Source organism: Myxocyprinus asiaticus, chromosome 28, assembly GCF_019703515.2.
Source record: "Myxocyprinus asiaticus isolate MX2 ecotype Aquarium Trade chromosome 28, UBuf_Myxa_2, whole genome shotgun sequence".
Taxonomy (NCBI): Eukaryota; Metazoa; Chordata; class Actinopteri; order Cypriniformes; family Catostomidae; genus Myxocyprinus; species Myxocyprinus asiaticus.
Genome location: NC_059371.1, coordinates 21249266 through 21268335, shown reverse-complemented (window position 1 = coordinate 21268335; position 19070 = coordinate 21249266). Strand labels below are relative to the sequence as shown.

General features: G+C 38.3%; 1 protein-coding gene across 1 annotated transcript in view; it reads right to left on the bottom strand.

Moving 5' to 3' along the window:
* The window catches only part of LOC127418996 (rap1 GTPase-activating protein 1-like), a 121570-nt gene extending 108543 nt beyond the window's left edge, over positions 1-13027 (bottom strand). Inside the window, exon 1 of the mRNA XM_051660002.1 lies at positions 12901-13027. Within this exon, the coding sequence (XP_051515962.1) occupies positions 12901-12944 (44 nt within the window). The 5' untranslated portion in view covers positions 12945-13027. The remainder of the gene's footprint in view (positions 1-12900) is intronic.
* Between the last annotated feature and the right edge of the window lie 6043 nt (positions 13028-19070).

Below are 19070 nucleotides of genomic sequence, written 5' to 3'. Positions count from 1 at the left end.
GGTTAATCACTGAGACATTTGGAGATTTGCAATAGATAATTCTGTGCTGCATTAAAACGAGTTTCGTTATCTGCTCCGTGCTTCTCAAGCGCTGTTGACGATGATGTGTGCTGTACGGTTTAGACCGGTCCACGAGTAAACGCACCTGCTCTGCACTCATGCCGCTCTATTCATTGAGCCGTGCTGATAATTGGACCGGGTAGTGCTGTCTCATTCTGCTTTTGGAGCGAGCAAAAATACTCTCTAAAAAGGTTAGGATGACAGCCATTCTACGTTCTGAAATTAAGCTGTGGTCCACATGAAATGAGGTGGTGGGCCGGATTTGGCCTCAAGTTTGACACCTGTGGTGTAATGTATGATGGCTACTGACTGATTTCTTATTCTCAGACTATCTATCTAGTCTGAGGATATCAAACATGTTTGATATGTTTGAGCAGACTTTCCACGACTACAGAGGAAATATCATAGTGTATGATGCCCTACGACTCAAATCTAAATTCATAAGTGAGCAGCCAATAGAAATTGAGTGTGCTGGGCCACAACGCTCAAGAAATGGAGCAAGTGAACACGTCTTCCCATTCAAGACCGCACCCAAATGTGGTTTACACATTTTTTTCACAACTCTGAACACAAAGTAGCAGCAACAAAAGCAGCCAGTTCCCATATCCATGTTTGTTTACATCTGTCATCTGTCTATCTGTTGATATTAAAAGTGGGGTAGTGTAATCCACCCTTTAGTTGAAAATCAGATTAAACTGAATGACCAATTTATGCAGAAATCCAGGCAAATCCATAGGCTTCATATACTTTTTCCTGCAAGTGTACTTGTTTGGCAAGGGGAGATTGTGTTCCTTTGTGTAGATCACAAAACATGATTGCTGTCAGGCCTGATGCTTTTACAGCAGGGATGTGCTCACGGTCTCTACAGTTTAATTAGCTTTGCTTGATATCCACAAATAAACAGCAAAAGCCCCAGTTGCTCAGATACATAATGTATATAACTCAAATGCACTCACAAAAGACATACAGCACACAAACTACTGATGCCTGCAGGGAATGCAAGATGCCATCCACCTGAATGTAAATATTGCAGCAACAGATCTATACATTGTTAACAATATTCATGAGTACTAAGGTTTATGATGTATTCAAGACCTTGTCAAATGGCCACAAATCAGCATTGACATTACAACGATGAGGATATGCCAGAACACCAGTCATGTGGCACACTATTAGGGTGTTAGCAGCCCACAGGAGAACAATAAACATAGTATTTTTTCATCCTTGAACTCAAGTTCACCTCCTCTCCTGTTACACTGATTCTCATAAAGTGGAAATTGAGTCTGGGTGTGGTGGTGGAACTCTGAAGAAAAGCCGTGATTGAGCCAAAAGGGCCGTAAGGGATAACTGTAGGATTGATAGCCTTTAGAAATTAGCCTGCTAATATTAGGGGCCAGCTAATGCACACTAAGCCAAATATTTGCCTGATTAGAACTGAATGTATCAACAATATTTTGACACTGCAACTCTTTTGCAAATATTGTAAATTAAATATCATTGCGTATAAATTAATTAAAAATGTGACTCAATGGTTCATACTAAATGCAATCTTAGGCAGTTTATCTAGCCATCGTCAGGCAATTTCCTCCCTTGTGATGTTGACAGTAAAATTATAAAATAATTTTATAAATTATTTAAAAAAAAATTAATAAATAAAATTAATTTCATATAGGGTAATTGGATGGACTGCTTGTAATTACATGTACATCCTGAACAACATACTCTAGATATTGTATATCGTAATGAATATATCAATTTACTCAACTCCATGTTATTCCAAACCCGTGTTACTTTCTTTCTTCCGTGGAATGCCTTTGTCACCATTTACTTTCATTGTATGAAAAAAAAAGATGCAATGCAAGTGAAAGGTGACTAAGGCTAACATTCTGCCTACCATCTCCTTTTAAATTCCATAGACGAAAGAAAGTCTTGTAGGTTTGGAACAACATTGTAAATGATAGAAGAGTTTCCAATTTTGTTTGAACTGTCCCTTAAGTAAGATACATTTCTTTGAGAAGCAAGATAATAAGACTTTATTTTTTTCAGAAAATACTGAATTAGGCTTATTCTTATGCACAAACTGCACAAAATTTTGTTAGATTTTTCCTCAAACCATTTTTTTAGGTTGTTTAGCTATTGTTACTGAAAAATACTGATTAAAGGTGCAGTTACATTTACCTTTACTCAGCGAAATTCCGCGGGTGAAATATAGTCATCTCAATGAGAATTTGCGGGTTTGTGAATTTTGCGCGATGGACTTCTGGTGGTGAAGAATTTCCCCAAGCGGATTTCGCATGGACTTCAAGTTTGGTGAACTTTGATAGTCGAATTTGCTGCGTTGACCAATAGGAAGTTGCTTGGTTTGGCAGTGACACTGAATATTCATAATGGACAAGGATATTAGTATAGCGGCAAGTTTCTTTTGAACTACACTCAAAGTAAGTGAGGCATTAAAAAGAGGCTTGTTGACAATTGATTTTTTGCTGGTTTCACACACGCTCAATGCTCGCTCACGGCCACTTTGTCCACAGAATTTAGCTGTGCAAAGGTAAATGTGATCGCGCTTTAAGAAAATGACCCTACGCAAGAGACCCTATCTCTCAGTGTCTTCTGAATGAATGTAATGTACTATTGCTGCACTCAGACCTAGGTGGGCACACACGATATATTAAAAGAACAGATCTCTTTCAAAGCATCATCTGCTTATGGTTCATTTCATCTGCCAAGGAATGAGTTTGTTTTTTTAAAAGGAATAGTTCACTTTTTATTTATCATTTACTCACCCACATTCCATCCCAGGGGTATATGACTTTCTTTCTTCAGCAAAACACATTTTAAGAAAAATAGAAAAATGTCTCAGTTTAGTAGGTCCTTATAATGCAGGTGGATGGTGATCAGACTTTTGAAGCTCCAAAAATCACAGACAGTCAGCATAAACGTCATCCATATGACTCCAGGGGTTACATTAATGTCTTCAAAAGCGATTCGATCAACATTTCTCTGTGGCAATGACACAAATTGTGATCAAACATACTGTCAAAATAAAGGACTACATTCAGTAGTATGAACTGATAAATAAATGGGAATCAGTGAATAAAATGTTGTAAAATACTGCAGCCAGGAAATCTAGCTGTGTTTATTATATTGTATGCAATATAAAACAGATATGTGTGCACTCTGAAAGAAACCTGTATACCATGAAGGAACATAAAGCAGAGGCATCTTACATCCAGATATCTCTCAATATAGTAAACATAAGAAATATTCCTGAGGCATCACACCTTACACCTTTTTTCCAAAAACAGCAAAGCATTTTATTTCAGAAATGTTGCAAATGTCTTGTGGGAAAACAGCTGGTGTAGGCAGATACAATAATGTCTTAGAGTGTAAGTGTTTAAGAAGGAAGCAGTTACACCTGATGTCTGGGGAAAATGACTTAACTGAGAGAACAGCCCAGCAGTCACTGCCAATACACTGTGTACCATAACAAGAGCGTTACATAAACATCCATAAATTTTTCATAAGTCTGGAACACAGAGGTACAATATTCTGGCAAACAAAAGACAATGTACATATGCTGCACTTTCTGTGAGTTCCATTATTGGTTTTAAATAATGAATGTTGTTTAAACCATTTTTTTATTATTAAAATCTGATCACAGAGCGTTTAGAATCTACTGTATAAAGAAGCAAAAACTTGGGTAACACTTTATAATAACTACACAGAATAAAGTATTTGTAAAGCATCAGTTTATAGTCAGTTGATCATTTATAAACTATTGTTCCTACATTAATAAGCTACATACAAATAGTTTATTTGTTCATATTCACTGTAGCAAATGATTTATTATTGTTTAATAAGTTCCATTATAGGCAGTTTAATCATGTTTTTTAACATGAACAAGGCATGAATTCATAGTAAATAAAGAAATTATATATGCAATTAATTGGATCTACATTTTAATGTAACGAATGTATTTGTTACTGTTTTAGTAACACTTACTATTAAAGCAGTTATTACTTAACATATAGGTCGTAAAGCATCGACTAATTGCTAACTAAGCATTTTGCGTGACCTAATCTAAAGTGAGAACTGTATATGCCTAATTAAACATTTATTAATGATCCATTACTCTGAAAACTTGGCCCTGAAATAACCATCTCCACAGCATCTCAATCACAAAGGCTCAAAACTAATGCTAAAGCTTAAAAAAAAAAACAACAAAAAAAACAAAAACAAAAAACAAAACAAAAAAAACACACAACACAAAAGTACAGGAATAATAGTGAAAAAGGAAAATCCAAAGTTTATTAAAAGAGATCCTCTAATTGCTAAAACGCCACTTTAGCATTTTCCATCCTATTAAGCTTTATAAGCAGACTTGTTCTCATTATTGCCAATTAAAATTACTGTTTAATTCAGTTTCACCAGTGGACCTACTAAAAATATTTCATTAAATTGAATCCGATTCCAGAAGGAAAGTCCAAAAATCCTACTACAGTCTGTGCGCGTGCTCTGGAAACAGCCAGGACGTCAACACGGTCACATGACAGTGATGAAATGGCAAAAAAAATAAAATAAAATAAATAAATAAAATAGGAAAGAGCATATAACATTATATTTATTGACTTTAAATGATATTTTGACAATTCAGTGCCTATTAAACTTCAGTAGTGAAAATTTCCTTACTATACTGCTGAAGTGTACAAGTGACGTTGTACACACTGGCCCTGGTCCAACTGGCCATACTTACTGTAGAACCATGTTAATAAATGTTTAATTAGGCATATATAGTTCTCACGGTAGCACTTTACAATAAGGTTCCTTTTGTTAACATTAGTTAATGCATTAGGTATCATGAACAAACAATTAACAATATATTTGTTATGCAATTTATTCATCTTTGTTAATGTTAGATAATAAAAATACAATTGTTCATTGTTAGTTCATGGTGCATTAACTAATGTTAACAAATACTACTTTTGATTTTAAAAATGTATTTGTAAATGTTGAAATTAACATTAAGATTAATAAATGCTTAAAAGGGGGCCTGGGTAGCTCAGCGAGCATTGACACTGACTACCACCCCTGGAGTCGCAAGTTCGAATCCAGAACGTGCTGAGTGACCCCAGCCAGGTCCCCTAAGCAACCAAATTGGCCAAGTTGCTAGGCAGGGTAGAGTCATCTGGGTAACCTCCTCGTGGTCGCTATAATGTGGTTCTCGCTCTCAGTGGGGCGTATGGTGAGTTGTGCGTGGATGCCGCGGAGAATAGCGTGAAGCCTCCACACGCACTATGTCTCCGCGGTAACGTGCTCAACAAGCCACGTAATAAGATGCGTGGATTGACGTTCTGAGACGCAGAGGCCACTGAGATTCGTCCTCCACCACTTGGATTGAGGCGAGCCACTACGCCACCACGAGGACCTAGAGCACATTGGGAATTGGGCATGACAACTTGGGGAGAAAAGGGGAGAAAAAAAAAATTATAATAAATAAATAAATAAATAAAAATGCTTATAAAGTATTGTTCATTGTTAGTTCATGTTAACTAATGTTGTTAACTAATGTTAACAAATGGAACCTTATTGTAAAGTGTTACCATTCTCACTTTAGATTAGGTCACACAAAATGCTTAGCTAGCCATTAGTAAGAGCTATATTACAACCTTTATTAAGCTTTAATTGATTGAACTAAAATGCATCAGTTAGGTATGATTAACAAGTTGTTTACTAAGGATAAAAAAACATGATCAAACTGCCTATATATGAACTTATTAAACAATAATAAATCATTTGCTAAAGTGAATAGAAACAAATAACATATTATTTATATGTAGCTTATTAATGTATCAGTAATGTAGGAACAATAATTTATAAATGATCAATTAACTACAAACTAATGCTAAACAAATACCTTATACTTGTAGTTATTATAAAGTGTTACCAAAACTTTTGTAGAAAATGGGACACATCACATTACCGAAAGCATGTATCAAAGTAATAGTTCACCCAAAAATGTAAATGTTGTCACATTTAGGCTACTCATTCTAATACTACTCATTCTCTATGAAACACAAAAGCTGAATTTTTAATGTTTTCACAGGGTTTATTTGCCATATAATGCAAGTAAATAGTGACTCCGGTCTGTCAAGGATAAAAAAGGACAAAAAAGCACCATAAAACCACAGTTAAAATGTATCCCTATGACTCATGCACTATATTCCAAGTCTTCTGAAGCCATGTGATGCATTCAATATATTTTATATCATTTTATTGTATTTATAAACTCTGTAATTCAAATATGGCGGCTATTTTGATAACACCAAACCTCTGAAAGCAGCCATTGAAAGAGAGTTAAGAGTAAATGTGTGGATCGATTCCACAGTACAGTGAATGTACTGTAGTGTACTGAACTGCACTCAGACACTGGCGACACGTGCAACGGTACCAGTCGCGAGTCTACAATGTGACAAACAGATGAATACATTCTGGTGTCTTGACACATGCAAACTGTCCTGTAGTTCTTCAAGTTTCAGGAGAAGTGTGTCTCCTATATGTGATGTCCACATTTGTTGTTACACAACAGCACAGGTGCAGAGACCCATTAAAACACCACCACCATCTGTCATGTGACACAGGAGGCTGGAATGCATCCTATGTGTGACAGCCAGGGCCAGGGCAATTGTAAAATTTGACCTAGTGTCTCTGGGATACACTGTAAAAATGTTTACTTTAATTTTTGGGTGAACTATCCCTTTAAGACCCTCTATGTGAGTACAGGAAGTGTGTCTCAGAGCTGCCCTTCAGAACTAATCAACGGTCTTTGTTTGCTGAAATAACATTGAAATTAATCCTTTAGTCACGTCTTCATTATAGCCACTGTATGTGAACATGATGGTAAATTTGAATCAGATGAAGGACAGAGGTGTTACTGTTGGTTTAGCGATCTTCCTGAGAGCAGTGGATGAGTGGTCAAAGACTCTTGAGAGGTATACGCAGAGTCTTTGTAATGCAAACTATAACCTAATGAAAAAGGTTCAGAGGCCTCTTTAAAACGCCACTAGACAAAAAACTAAACAAAGACAGGATTTAAAAAAGACTAATGCTGACAAGCACCTTTAATCTTTGACATTTAACAACAACAAAAATTTGCTTGTTAAAACCAATATTTGTGTTAAAGGAAAACAATCTCTTGTATAAACTAGGGGGTGAGAATTGCGTTATTCCAATAGTTTTAATATTCTAACATTGTCTAGATTATTAGTTACGTTTTTGACAATTGGAATGGAAGAGAAGTATATTGTATACTGTATATTGGAGAAATTTAATGTGATTTAACTCTAATAATAAATTGGACGTGGCCCTTTTAAAAGTTTTGCGACACCCACTTTCCGGCACTCTCTCGTGTAAGAGACGTGAAAACATGCGTTGGGCAAGAGAGGTCTCAGTTTTGTTCATTAGTTGATAATTCTTTGGGTAAATATAAAATTGTACACATAATTTTGTTAAATTGCATTAAATATGTGTTCACAAGAGTCATAAATTAAAACTGAGTGTTTGTTATAGATAATTTTTGAAGGATGCATATGGATTGCATGTGTGGAGTTTGACCACATTTTGGTGCACATTCGGGGACTGGGTATGTAAATTTAGTATTAATCATATCTTCTTTTATTATTTATAGTCCAGAGTGTTTTCCAATTAAGTGAACATGTGTAATGAGAACTTTATTGTTTAAACTGCAATGCATGTCCTTAAAGGTATAGTTCACCCAAAGATTCTCTCATTATTTACTCACCCTCATGATATCCCATCTGTGTATGACTTTCTTTCTTCACCAGAACACATTTGAAGAAAAATATAAAAATATCTTAGCTCAGTAGGTCCTTAAAATGCAAGTGAATGGAGATTTCTCTTTTGAAGCTCCAAAAATCACAGACAGTCAGCATAAACTTCATCCATACGACACGAATGTCTTCTAAAGCGACACGAATGATTTTGGTGTGAAAAAGATCAATATTTAAGTTTTTTAAACTCTAAATCATGCTTCTGGTTGACAGTGGTACACGCGTGTGATGTAATCGCACTGGTATTTGAAACACGCGAGAACTGACACACGTAAGTCACAGTCAGAGGAGCAGTGCTGTTTACCAGTGAAAAGGAGGAACACTGTACAGTAGCTTGGTTGGTTTTGGTTTAGATCTGTATTTATCAGTTTCTTTACTCACAATGGTGTGTTTGTGTGCTTACCCTGGATGTCTCAACTGAGTGGAGAACTTGAGATTACATCTGTATCCATGGCAACACGAATACGTCACACAAGAGACCGTTTGGACTCCACCTTCTCGTGAAGCGTTGGATTATTGTTAAAAAGTACTTAAATATTGCTCCTTTTCGCACAAAAAGTGATTGTATCACTTTAGAAGACACTAATGTAACGATTGGAGTTGCATCGATGATGTTCATACTGACTGTCTGTGATTTTTGGAGCTTCAAAAGAGAAATCTCCATTCACTTGCATTTTAAGGACCTACTGAGATAAGATATTTTTCTATTTTGCCTCAAATGTGTTCTAGTGAAGAAAAAAGGCATGTGGGTAGGCTAATGCCCTGTTTGTGTTTTCATTTGACATTAGCCTCTACTGTATTACATTGTACCTTATTTCATGTCCATCCTTTATTTTAATTTAGTTGAACCATATTTCATTTTTGTATTTAACTTCCATTTTCCATTTTACTATTTTATTTTATTTATGGCCCCATCGACTGCTTTTTTTTTTTTTTTTTTTTTTAAACAAACAGCTGTCAGAATAAAAATCCCAAAAGATGTTTTTGAATCCTGTGGTGATTAATTTCATACATTTGAAATACAATAAGCTCTGTGCAAAGCACTGTCCCATGCCAGATAATAAAAGATCGCAAAATCACAGTTTTAAATTACATGCTAAAAATAAAGTTACACTATTTGCTAACATTGGGTTTTTTAGTAACATTGATGTGCCTACACTCTAAGCTATTTTAATGGCAGTTTTTTATTAAATTGCTATGAAGTAAAGCAGGAAATTCAGCACAATAAAAAACGACAATAGTCCAGTAAATATGAATGAAAAATGAGTAAAAGATTGCAATATCACAATTTTGAATAACTATTCACTTAACATAAAAAGAAACACAGTATTATCATATTGTGATCCAGATATCGATTTAATATCATATCGCCACATCCCTGCTGATTTCACCCCTTTCCACAAATCAACATTGGAGAAGTAAAGAAAGAAAAGGGCATGAATAAAGGGCTATTTTCCTGTTGAGTTAAACATACTAGACACTTCTACACTGCTCACCCCATGTCCCAATTTTTGTCTCACAATTTACCAAGGAACATTGAGTTGGAAATAAAGAATCTGCTGACCTCCAAGAACTAGCGATCGGCACCACTGGTTACAAAACAACGAGGAGCTTTTCCACATTTCTGAACAGGGTTCACTCAGTGCTGGCATTTTCTTTCAGCTGCCATTGAGGACGTTAGGCCTACTGTACACAGAGGTCTCTTATGAGTCAACCAGCATCCAGCCCCTATGACTCAACTCAGGTGCTATTTATTCCAGAAAGTGCTTGTGAGAGAGATACAGACAAAGAGAGAAAAAGCATTTCACGATCTGGGACAAAGCCTGGACCTGCTGTTTGTTTCATTAGACTCCATTAAGAGTTCATGAGGCCAGAGAGATGGACTAATAAAGCAACAGCAGGTTTATTTTAGAAAATGACTGACAACATCCACATCCAAATTAACATCTAGGCTTAAACACGTGTCTTCAGATCCTTATTGTCCACGTTGAATTAACGGAAAGAGGCTATACATTTTGTAACTTATAGAAATATGTGCAATGTTTCTCCAACATGGGGATGGCTATGGCTTAGTGATTAACACAATGGATACCGTACAAGGTTTGCTCTACCCTTTTTTCTTAGTGTGGTGTAGTGTTAAATGCCCAGGGTTGCCAGCCAAAAGGTTGCAGGTTTGATATTCACAAGAAGAGATCCATTACCATTGTACCCTTGAGCAAGCAACATAATCACACAGGAAATTGACATGCTGCTTCCTAATGTTCATGTACCCTGAAACCAACCCCATTCTGCCGAATTATTGACAAGGGCCATGCCTCATCAGTCATTTTTGCATCAATTCAAATTGTGTTTACCATTCACTGTGGCGCTACTGATAGCATGTTGTGTGAGCAGTCTCTGAGACAGGGGTTTTGGTCCTGTGGGAACCAGGAAGTAATCGCATAAACAATGGTAAGTGATAGCCAGAGTAGAGGTAGACTGATATATCGGTTTTACAGATTACTTAGTACCAATAGTTGCTTTTTGGAACTATTGGTTTTAAGCAAAAATGTGTGGTGATCGCTTTTTATTTTCTTCCTCTGCTCTGTGCTGGCGCAGGAGGAGTCTACACTTAGAACAGCTTGGTTCTACGGGTCCCTGTCATTTCAAAATAAGAGTCACTGGTGTGTTTCGGGCTTGCTTATAGTTACAAAGTACCGCTTTATGCACCAATCTTATTTTTATATGGTTATTAGTGGGATTTTGGTTGAGCAATAAACTGCATCTGGGATTTTGTTCATTTTGGACTCTTGCAGCCTTTATGTCTGTGCCTGTCATAGTAAGGGGAAAAAATACATTCTATAAATTGATTTTAAAAACTATTGGTCAATTAGGTTAGGTTATTAGCCTTTCCCATCACCTTAGTTATTGTATCGGCAAAATCCACTATCGGTCGACCTCTAATTCAGAGGTGGCATTTTTGTTCTAAAATTAAAATTTTACTCCACTGACAGTTGGGTTTAGGGTTGGGATTTAAATTAGGGGGTAGAGTTAACAAAATAAGCATTCCAGTCCAATGTTTTATTTACATCATTTACAACTAAAACTATAACTTGTTTTTGGCTCCACCCTGTAGACATTTCACCCTGAAACTGGTCAACATTTTTGGCTTCGGCCGCTGGGGGCAGTGGTTAGAATTTTGTTAAGAACAGACCGATTTCAGTAAAAGATCTTTCGACCTCCTGTGGCCAAATTTAGAGTGTGATTAGACTAGAGCAAGGCACTAAACCCCATGTTGCTCCAGGTTGACTGTCCCTATTAGTTCATGCCACTGTTCTATAGCGACATCACGTGAAATTCAAGGAAATAAATTCCACTGAACCTGGATATGTGGTGATAAACAAAGATTCTATTCTATTTAAAATCAGGCAAAATAGGTGCATGTTCAAACAAGACCACGTAAACAACAATCACCTGCAAGCAAATCTGTTCACTTGTTTTCTGAGCAATTATCACAAATGGCTTTTAGATGTCACAATCACCAGTGGCAAGCAAATGTCAAAACACAGCCGGAGACAATTTACTAAGCAAAATGAAAAAAGGGATCAATACGGGTAATTTCCTTGCATCAAAAAGTCACTGAAAAATGCCTGACCAGTTAAGCACGCTTTTTGAGCAAGTTCGAGCTGCCCTTTCAAGTGCTACAGACACTACACATTCAAACATATGGACACAGAAAATCATTCTTTATTACTTTTTTCACGTTTTAGAGCTATAGAATAAGTATCAACTATGAAATAAAACAAAGATAGGTATGGGAATTATCTAGTTAACAAAAACATGTTAAACAAATCAAAACTATCTTATATACTTATGTCCAAAACAAAACTGAACTAAACTAAACTAAACACACAAAACAAATCACAAAAACAACAATGCACACACAGACACACACACACAAAAACCCATATGACTTACTTTCTTTGGTGGAACACAAAAAGATGTTAGGCAGAATGTTAACCGCAGTCACCATTTACCTTCATTGTGTCTTTTTGTCCATGCAATGAAAGTTAAAGATGACTGAGGCTAACATTCTGCCTGTTATCTCCTTTAGTGTTCCACTGAAGAAAGAGTCATACTGTAAGAGTTTAGAACAACATGAGGGAGATTAAATGATGCCATATCTTGCATTTTGTGGTGAACTATCCCTTTAAACATAAGCTTTTGCATCACAGGGTCTTTAAAATTATGAGAAACATATATTCAGCCAAGCCTGTCCTAACATTTGACTGGTAGTTTATCTATTTAAGGATGGTCCTGGTGGAATGGGTTCAGTGCCTTCTTCAGCATTCCTGCGATCAGATCAGGCAAAGATAACACTTGTCCTTGACAACAGACAACTTAAATATGGCAACCTTGCACCTGTTGAGTAGACAGACTCCTTTAACAGGCAAAGGAATCTCACTGGTGTCTGTGGGCATTCAATCCCAACAGAAACTCGGGTTCTTATTCCTCCCATGTGAAGCAACAGATCACATAAAGGGGACTTAATTGAATCCTCCAGGCTTGATTGATAGCATAAACAGCCTGTGATTGTGTTAAGCTCCCTGACTGGTTCACAGACCCAGGGTTTCTGCCTGGATGTGTGTATGCTTTAGTCAACCACAGTGTCTAATTCAATCCAAACTCAATTATCCTCCCCACTATAATGGCCTTTAATAACAGGTTTCCCTTGCCGGAAAGCAGTTCACCAGAGCTGGTGTATTGCATTGCATTATTCCTGTCGTTCTTACTATATATTCAAGTGATGAAATCAAGTCTGGTTGTAGTGATAAGACTTCTCTTTACAATCCATTACAGTTCAAACATGCTGTTATCTCCCTACTAAGCACGCAACCGCAGTGGCTGTTATGACAGCAGATAGCCATCTATAATCATCTTCAAAGCGCAGATGCACAAAGACATTATGTTAAAGTGAATGTGAAATGTTTTGGTAAACAGCGATTGTTCTTACCCTCCATACGCTCCAAAAGTAAAACTCCTATTTCTCTGCGGCATCTTGGCTAATGGATACAACTCAGTGCAAGAAAGAGATACAGAGAGAACTCTACAGGGACACAGTGAATGAAGCACTGCCTCTGTTTCCCTGGACTGACTGGGTATGTCTGTGACTCTGTGTGTGTGTTTATTTTCATATGTGTGTAACTGTACACATGCAGCATGCTGTCCTTTCTTTCCACTCCCCTGACTCCCTCCCTCAGTCTTTCTCTCTCACTCTCTTTCTCCCTGTCACGCCTCCTTGGTAAATTCTGTCCACTTCCTGTCACCTCGGTAACCAGTGGATCCCCACTTCTCATTCATATCCTCCTTTCATTGCTTTTGTAAACAGGCTGAAGCGGAGCAGCACCTAATGTCTTTATAATGTCCTTGAAAACCCTCTCATTACCTGTGAATGAGACGCCCAGCAAGCAGATGTCTGCAACAGTAATAACAGCAATACCTGGTGGTAAGACTGGATAAAAAAAAAGAAAAAGAAAAAAAAGCATTGACAAGGACTAATAGGAACTAAAAGCCTTTATGGGATAGTTCACCCAAAAAAGAAAAATTCTCTCTACATTTATTCACCCTCCTGGCATCCCAGATGTGTGTGACTTTCCTTCTTCTGCAGAACACAAATTAAGATTTTTAGAAAAATATTTTAGCTCTGTTGGTCCATACAATGCAAGTTAATGGTGGTCAGAACTTTGAATCTTCAGAAATCACATAAAGGCAGAATAAAAGTAATCCATACGACTCCAGTGGTTAAATCCATGTCTTCAGAAGCGATATGATAGGTGTGGGTGAGAAACTGATCAATATTTAAGTAATATTTTTCTTTAAATCTCCACCTTTGACCAGCCCTGACCAGTAGGTGTCGATATCCACAAAGAATGCAAATTGCCAAAAAACAGAAGAAGAATGTAAAATTAAAGTGAAAGTGGAGATTTATGGTAAAAAAGTACTTAAATATTGATCTGTTTCTCACCCACACCTATCATATCGCTTCAGAAGACATGGATTTAACCATTGGAGTCGTATGGATTACTTTTATTCTGATTTATGTGATTTTTCGAGATTGAAACTTCTGGCCACCATTCACATTCTATGGACCTGAGATAAAACTGAGATATTCTTCTAAAAATCTTCATTTGTGTTCTGCAGAAGAAAGAAAGTCATACACATGTGGGATTTCATGAGGGTGAGTAAATAATGAGAGGATTTTCATTTTAGGGTGAGCTATCCCTTTAAAGTTACACTATAAAGGCACTGAATTTTTTTTTTTTTTTTTTTTTTAAGATTTAACCATAAGCATTAAAGTTAGGGCTGTGCCAATACAATCATATATTGATATATGAAAATACTTTTTCTAGCAATATCTTATAGATATTTTAGAGCCCTGTTTAAATATTTTTACTGATCTAATTGTGCATTTATATCATGTTCTACAGTTCAGTGAATCAGCAGGTAATCTAAATAAGCACAAACTCCTAGACTGGAGTCTAGGTGCGCTCAAAACTGCTATGAGTCACAACAGCAATTGAATCTGAACCTGCAGATTAACTCTCGCACATTTTCCGTCAAGATTAAATTATGACATCATGGTACATCACAATATATTGAATGAATATGCATCAATACCATGCTTCTACCATTAATCAAACAAACAGATAGTCTCGCCCCAAACTCACACCGCTGGTAGAGTTGAAGGAGCTCTAAAAAACCTGGAATACCTGGGAAAGGAGAAAGTCCAGTATTTTGACATCTAAAAAAATTACACACTTCAACTTTAAGCAAAAGAAAACTTCCCTGAGCTGCTTTAATGGATCACGTCTCCTAAAAAACAACTGTTCAAACAAGATGGTTGTCAAAAAACCATTAAAACCATTTTAAAAGTCACTTTTCAAAGTCACTTTAGTTTTACCTTTGCATTTTACTCCTCAGTTGTGAGCATGAATAATAAATTTGGACACAGTCAAAGGCAAAGTATATCAGTAGGTCAGTCATTGAGTGACTTGCTTTCAACTTGCACATTAGGTCTGGCAGTTAGCTCTCTTTCATAAGTAAACAGTAAAGGTCTAACTGAATTTCAATACAGTAGTTCTGCCTTATGGTTGAGCTTCTGGTCTTATCTGGTTCTAAGCAGTTTAGCCTTTTCTTCTTCACTCTCTGGTACATGTTTTGTCCTTTTTTTTAGGAGTGGATGGCACACAAGCTCCCAGAAGAATGTAAGAGCTCAGATCTTTACACAGACAGTCCTTCCTATCAGCCTTATTGGCCTTGACGTGCTGCGCTCAGACCCAGACGGTCCGACACATTCAACCGTGGGCTGAAACCACACAGACAAGAGCTTCAAAACAGCTGACTCATGCGTGTAATCCAGGTTTATGACAGCACGTCTGATAAAATGATTACTTGGGGCATACGAATGGTCTGAACAGTGTGGATGGGGGGGTGGCATTACAACCTCAATCAGTCTGTCTCATGAATAATCATTAGGTGATTATTGTGTAGTTTGCCCAGTAATCTTAATTGATTTGCTAAAAAGCAGGTAAGTGGGTGCTTGTCAAATTAGAATTACCATTCACCGATTTCATGTTTGTATTCCATACTCCTGTAGAATCCAATCCCCCTTGGACTCAAAAGCAAATCAATTTGGTTACTCTATTCGATCCCAGATTTCAAAATAATGAAGAAAAAAAATGGCTTAACTTAAATGGTAGTCAAAATCATAAAAATACGTTATATAATTTAAAGCCATTTAAATGTAACTTGTAAGCAGGCTATAAACCAATATACAAATTGGCACAAATTGTTTTTGTGCAGGCTCGCTTATTTTACATGGCAGTGTAAAATAGCCCACTAGTCATTTTTAAATAGCAGCATTTGTGTAAACCTGACTTCCCGTGTTAATGTGAACCACCACGTGGACCCATGTGACGAGGAGGAGGGCATGGCCGGGCCGTGATGGAGTACTGCCGGCACTGAATCAGCTGATCAACGGGAAAGCGTGATAAAGGGGTGGCCAGAGATGCTGGTTAGAGAGAGAGATGCATGCAGCCATGGTGCATGTTTGTTTATGTTGGTTTTAAGTTTACCATTAAAGTTTATGTTTACTGTTCAGCCGGTTCCCGCCTCCTCCTCGCCCGTCCTTGAACTGTTACGGTGGTGCTGAAACCCGGGAGGGAGGAGGGATGCGCTGTTGCGGAGACCTTGCCGCTGCCATCTGCCAGGGGAGCAGCCGCGGCCGTCTGCCTGGGGATGGAGGGGTTGCTGCCGGCCGCCGAGTGCCTGAGGAGCTGCAGCCATCTGCCGAGAAGGGGAGGAGGGTTCCGTCCGCCAGGGGCCAGAGGACTCGCTACCATCCGCCGGGGGAGGCACGAGCTGGTATCCGCCAGAGGGCGGAGGAGAGGTTGAGGACCGGGCGACAGCGCGTCCGGGACCAGCGAGCAAGTTCTTCTCTCCCTTCTCTCTCTCTCTCTCTCTCTCTCTCTCTCTCTCTCTCTGTGTCTCTGCTCGCCATTTCCCTCTCCTCACGCCTCCCCTCATCTCTCCCCCAGGTTCGCAGAATCCGGCTGACAGAATGGCCACAGTCAGACCGGTGGTGCCCCGGACTGAATCGGGTGGGGGAGGAGTGTGATGAGGAGGAGGGAGTTGCCGGGCCGTGATGGAGCACGGCCAGCGCTGAACCAGCTGATCAGCAGGAGAGCGAGATAAAGGGGCAGACGGAGATGCCGGTTAGAGAGAGAGATGCACGTGGCCGCGTTGCTCGTTTGTTTATGTTGGTTTTAAGTTTACCATTAAAGTTTATGTTTACTGTTCATCCGGTTCCCACCTCCTCCTTGCCAATCCTTATACTGTTACAATCCATAAGTGCTGGCTGTCTCACTAATTTTTGAGAAAGATGTCATATGTAATATATAGTGAAATGTTCTAGTGTACTCACCAATATGTTTTTCTGCTTTGTGGAATTTTGACATTTTTTATATAGGCCCTATGATTTCTTCGTATTTATGATGTGGTGAATAACACCACTCAACAATGTCCTCATTGACATTGATGACTGCTCTCAGCAGCAAGACGTTTGCTCTAAGGGAATAAACTGTGGCTTTAGACAGACCCAGATATTCCAGAGAAAATGCTTATTGTTTAGGGCCAAACTAAGGCCATATCAGTCACATCTCAAACAAATTAATGTGGCAGGTCTCATTCACAAGCAAGCCAATAAACCATTATATCCGTCACAGCACCTGAGCAAATGACATTTTCAATAGTGAGACCAAGAGACTAATATGAGCTTTGAACTTATAGCATGTTGGTGCAAACAAAAGCTAGAGTCAAAATGAAAATTCATAGGCTGTAGTCAAGGCTAAAACTATCGTCATAACAGAGAAACTGTAAAAAGTCCATCAAAGATCTGCTTTCAGCTAAAAATGAAAAAAGTGTAGACAGTCATGTGGTTGTTTATGGGTTGTTGATCCTGAGGCGTTAAAACGCTCTGCTTGATTTCTACATCCCTTCAAACAGGGAGGGTTAATTACAACATAACATTTACACTGTCTCATGATAAACACCTTGCTTATGGCCAAAGCATATGAAATAGAAAAAGACCAGACAAAATTTCAAATGGTGGAGAGATGATTTTAAATTCAGTATTTACAATAATGGGTAATTGTGTTGAAAATGTGAAGGAACAAACTAGCTGCATTATATTTTTTTCTATCAAACTGGCACTAGTTATGTTAAAACAAGAATATTTCCTTCCATACTTTACTAATAAAAAGCTCCTTTATGTGGTAGGGTCTCATTTCAAAGAAAAAAATAATAAACAGAACGACTTTTCACAGACAGTCACAGGCTTGATGTTTAAAGAGGGTTGAAAGTGGATGTTTGACGGGAAGGTGTTTAGAGGTGTCCACATGACCCCATGTCCCAGGGAGGAAAGCAGCCGTGGACTCCTGCACACTGTGCTCTTTCACAGGAGCTCAGTACAGTACTGCAGTCTGAATATTACAGCAGATGCATGTACAGAAAGGGGCAGTTGTTCAAGACTGCCATAAGGTACACTCCAAAAAACTGCAACACACACTTATATCACCAAACAACTTAAAAACATTTATATCCTGTGTCAAATACATAAGGTAAATCAAATACAACTGTGTATCTCTTTTTCTTTTATCAACTGATACCTTCACACACAAACACAATGGCTGTGTTTCAACTTGCATACTTCAACACTTATGCATATTTTACACTGCATGTCGAAGCAGGGTAGAAGTAGAGCGTATTTTTTTTCCGCCGCTCATGTTAACAAGTTAGTGTATTTACATCGGAAGCATAAGCAGCAAGGCAGAAGCAACACAGAAGCTGCAGTGCAGCAGAAGTTTGCTGTGCTGCTCACACTAAATTAAAGGGACAGTGCACTTTTGATGGACATCCTGAAGATGAGTTGACATGAAAATGTAGACATTGCACAGAATAGCGTAATCTGCGTATAGAGTGCGGTGGAACTGCAATTCCCTATCTGTCACTCACTCGACGTTGTGTCGATGTAGTGACACTAGGGGTCGCCCTTGGGAGCCCCAAACACCTCTGATCTTTGAGAAAAGGCCAATGGGAATTGGCGAGTGGAATTTGCATGCCACTCCCCCGGACATAAGGGTATAAAAGGAGCTGGCTCGCAACCACTCATTCAGATTTTCTCTTCGGAGCCAAACGGTTGTATTCAGTGAGCTGAATTATTCTGCCGATCTATTCACCTCAAAAGCTGTTGGATTTACGGTGCATTACAGCGGTTTCTCCCCCTCATGCACCGGTGGAGTGCAGAGAACGCCCCTGGGCACTTTGACAGTCTAAAAGTGTATATATTCTTGCAATAAAAGAGTATATTTACCCAACTAAAAGAGTGGCACTGACAGAGAGCGTCTTTTTAAAGATGACTTTCCGTCTGTGTTTATTTCCTGGTTGCGGTCGTTACCTCTCCACTTCCGATGGCCACGATCGCTGTCTTACGTCTTTGGGCACTGCCCACGCGGAGACACTGCGAGAAAATGACCATGGCAACGTTGCAGTCATGGCTTTTCGTCATTAGAGGGAGCCACTCCTGTGGCTCCCCGTCTCGGTCCTTCTACCTACGGGTTTGAGGCC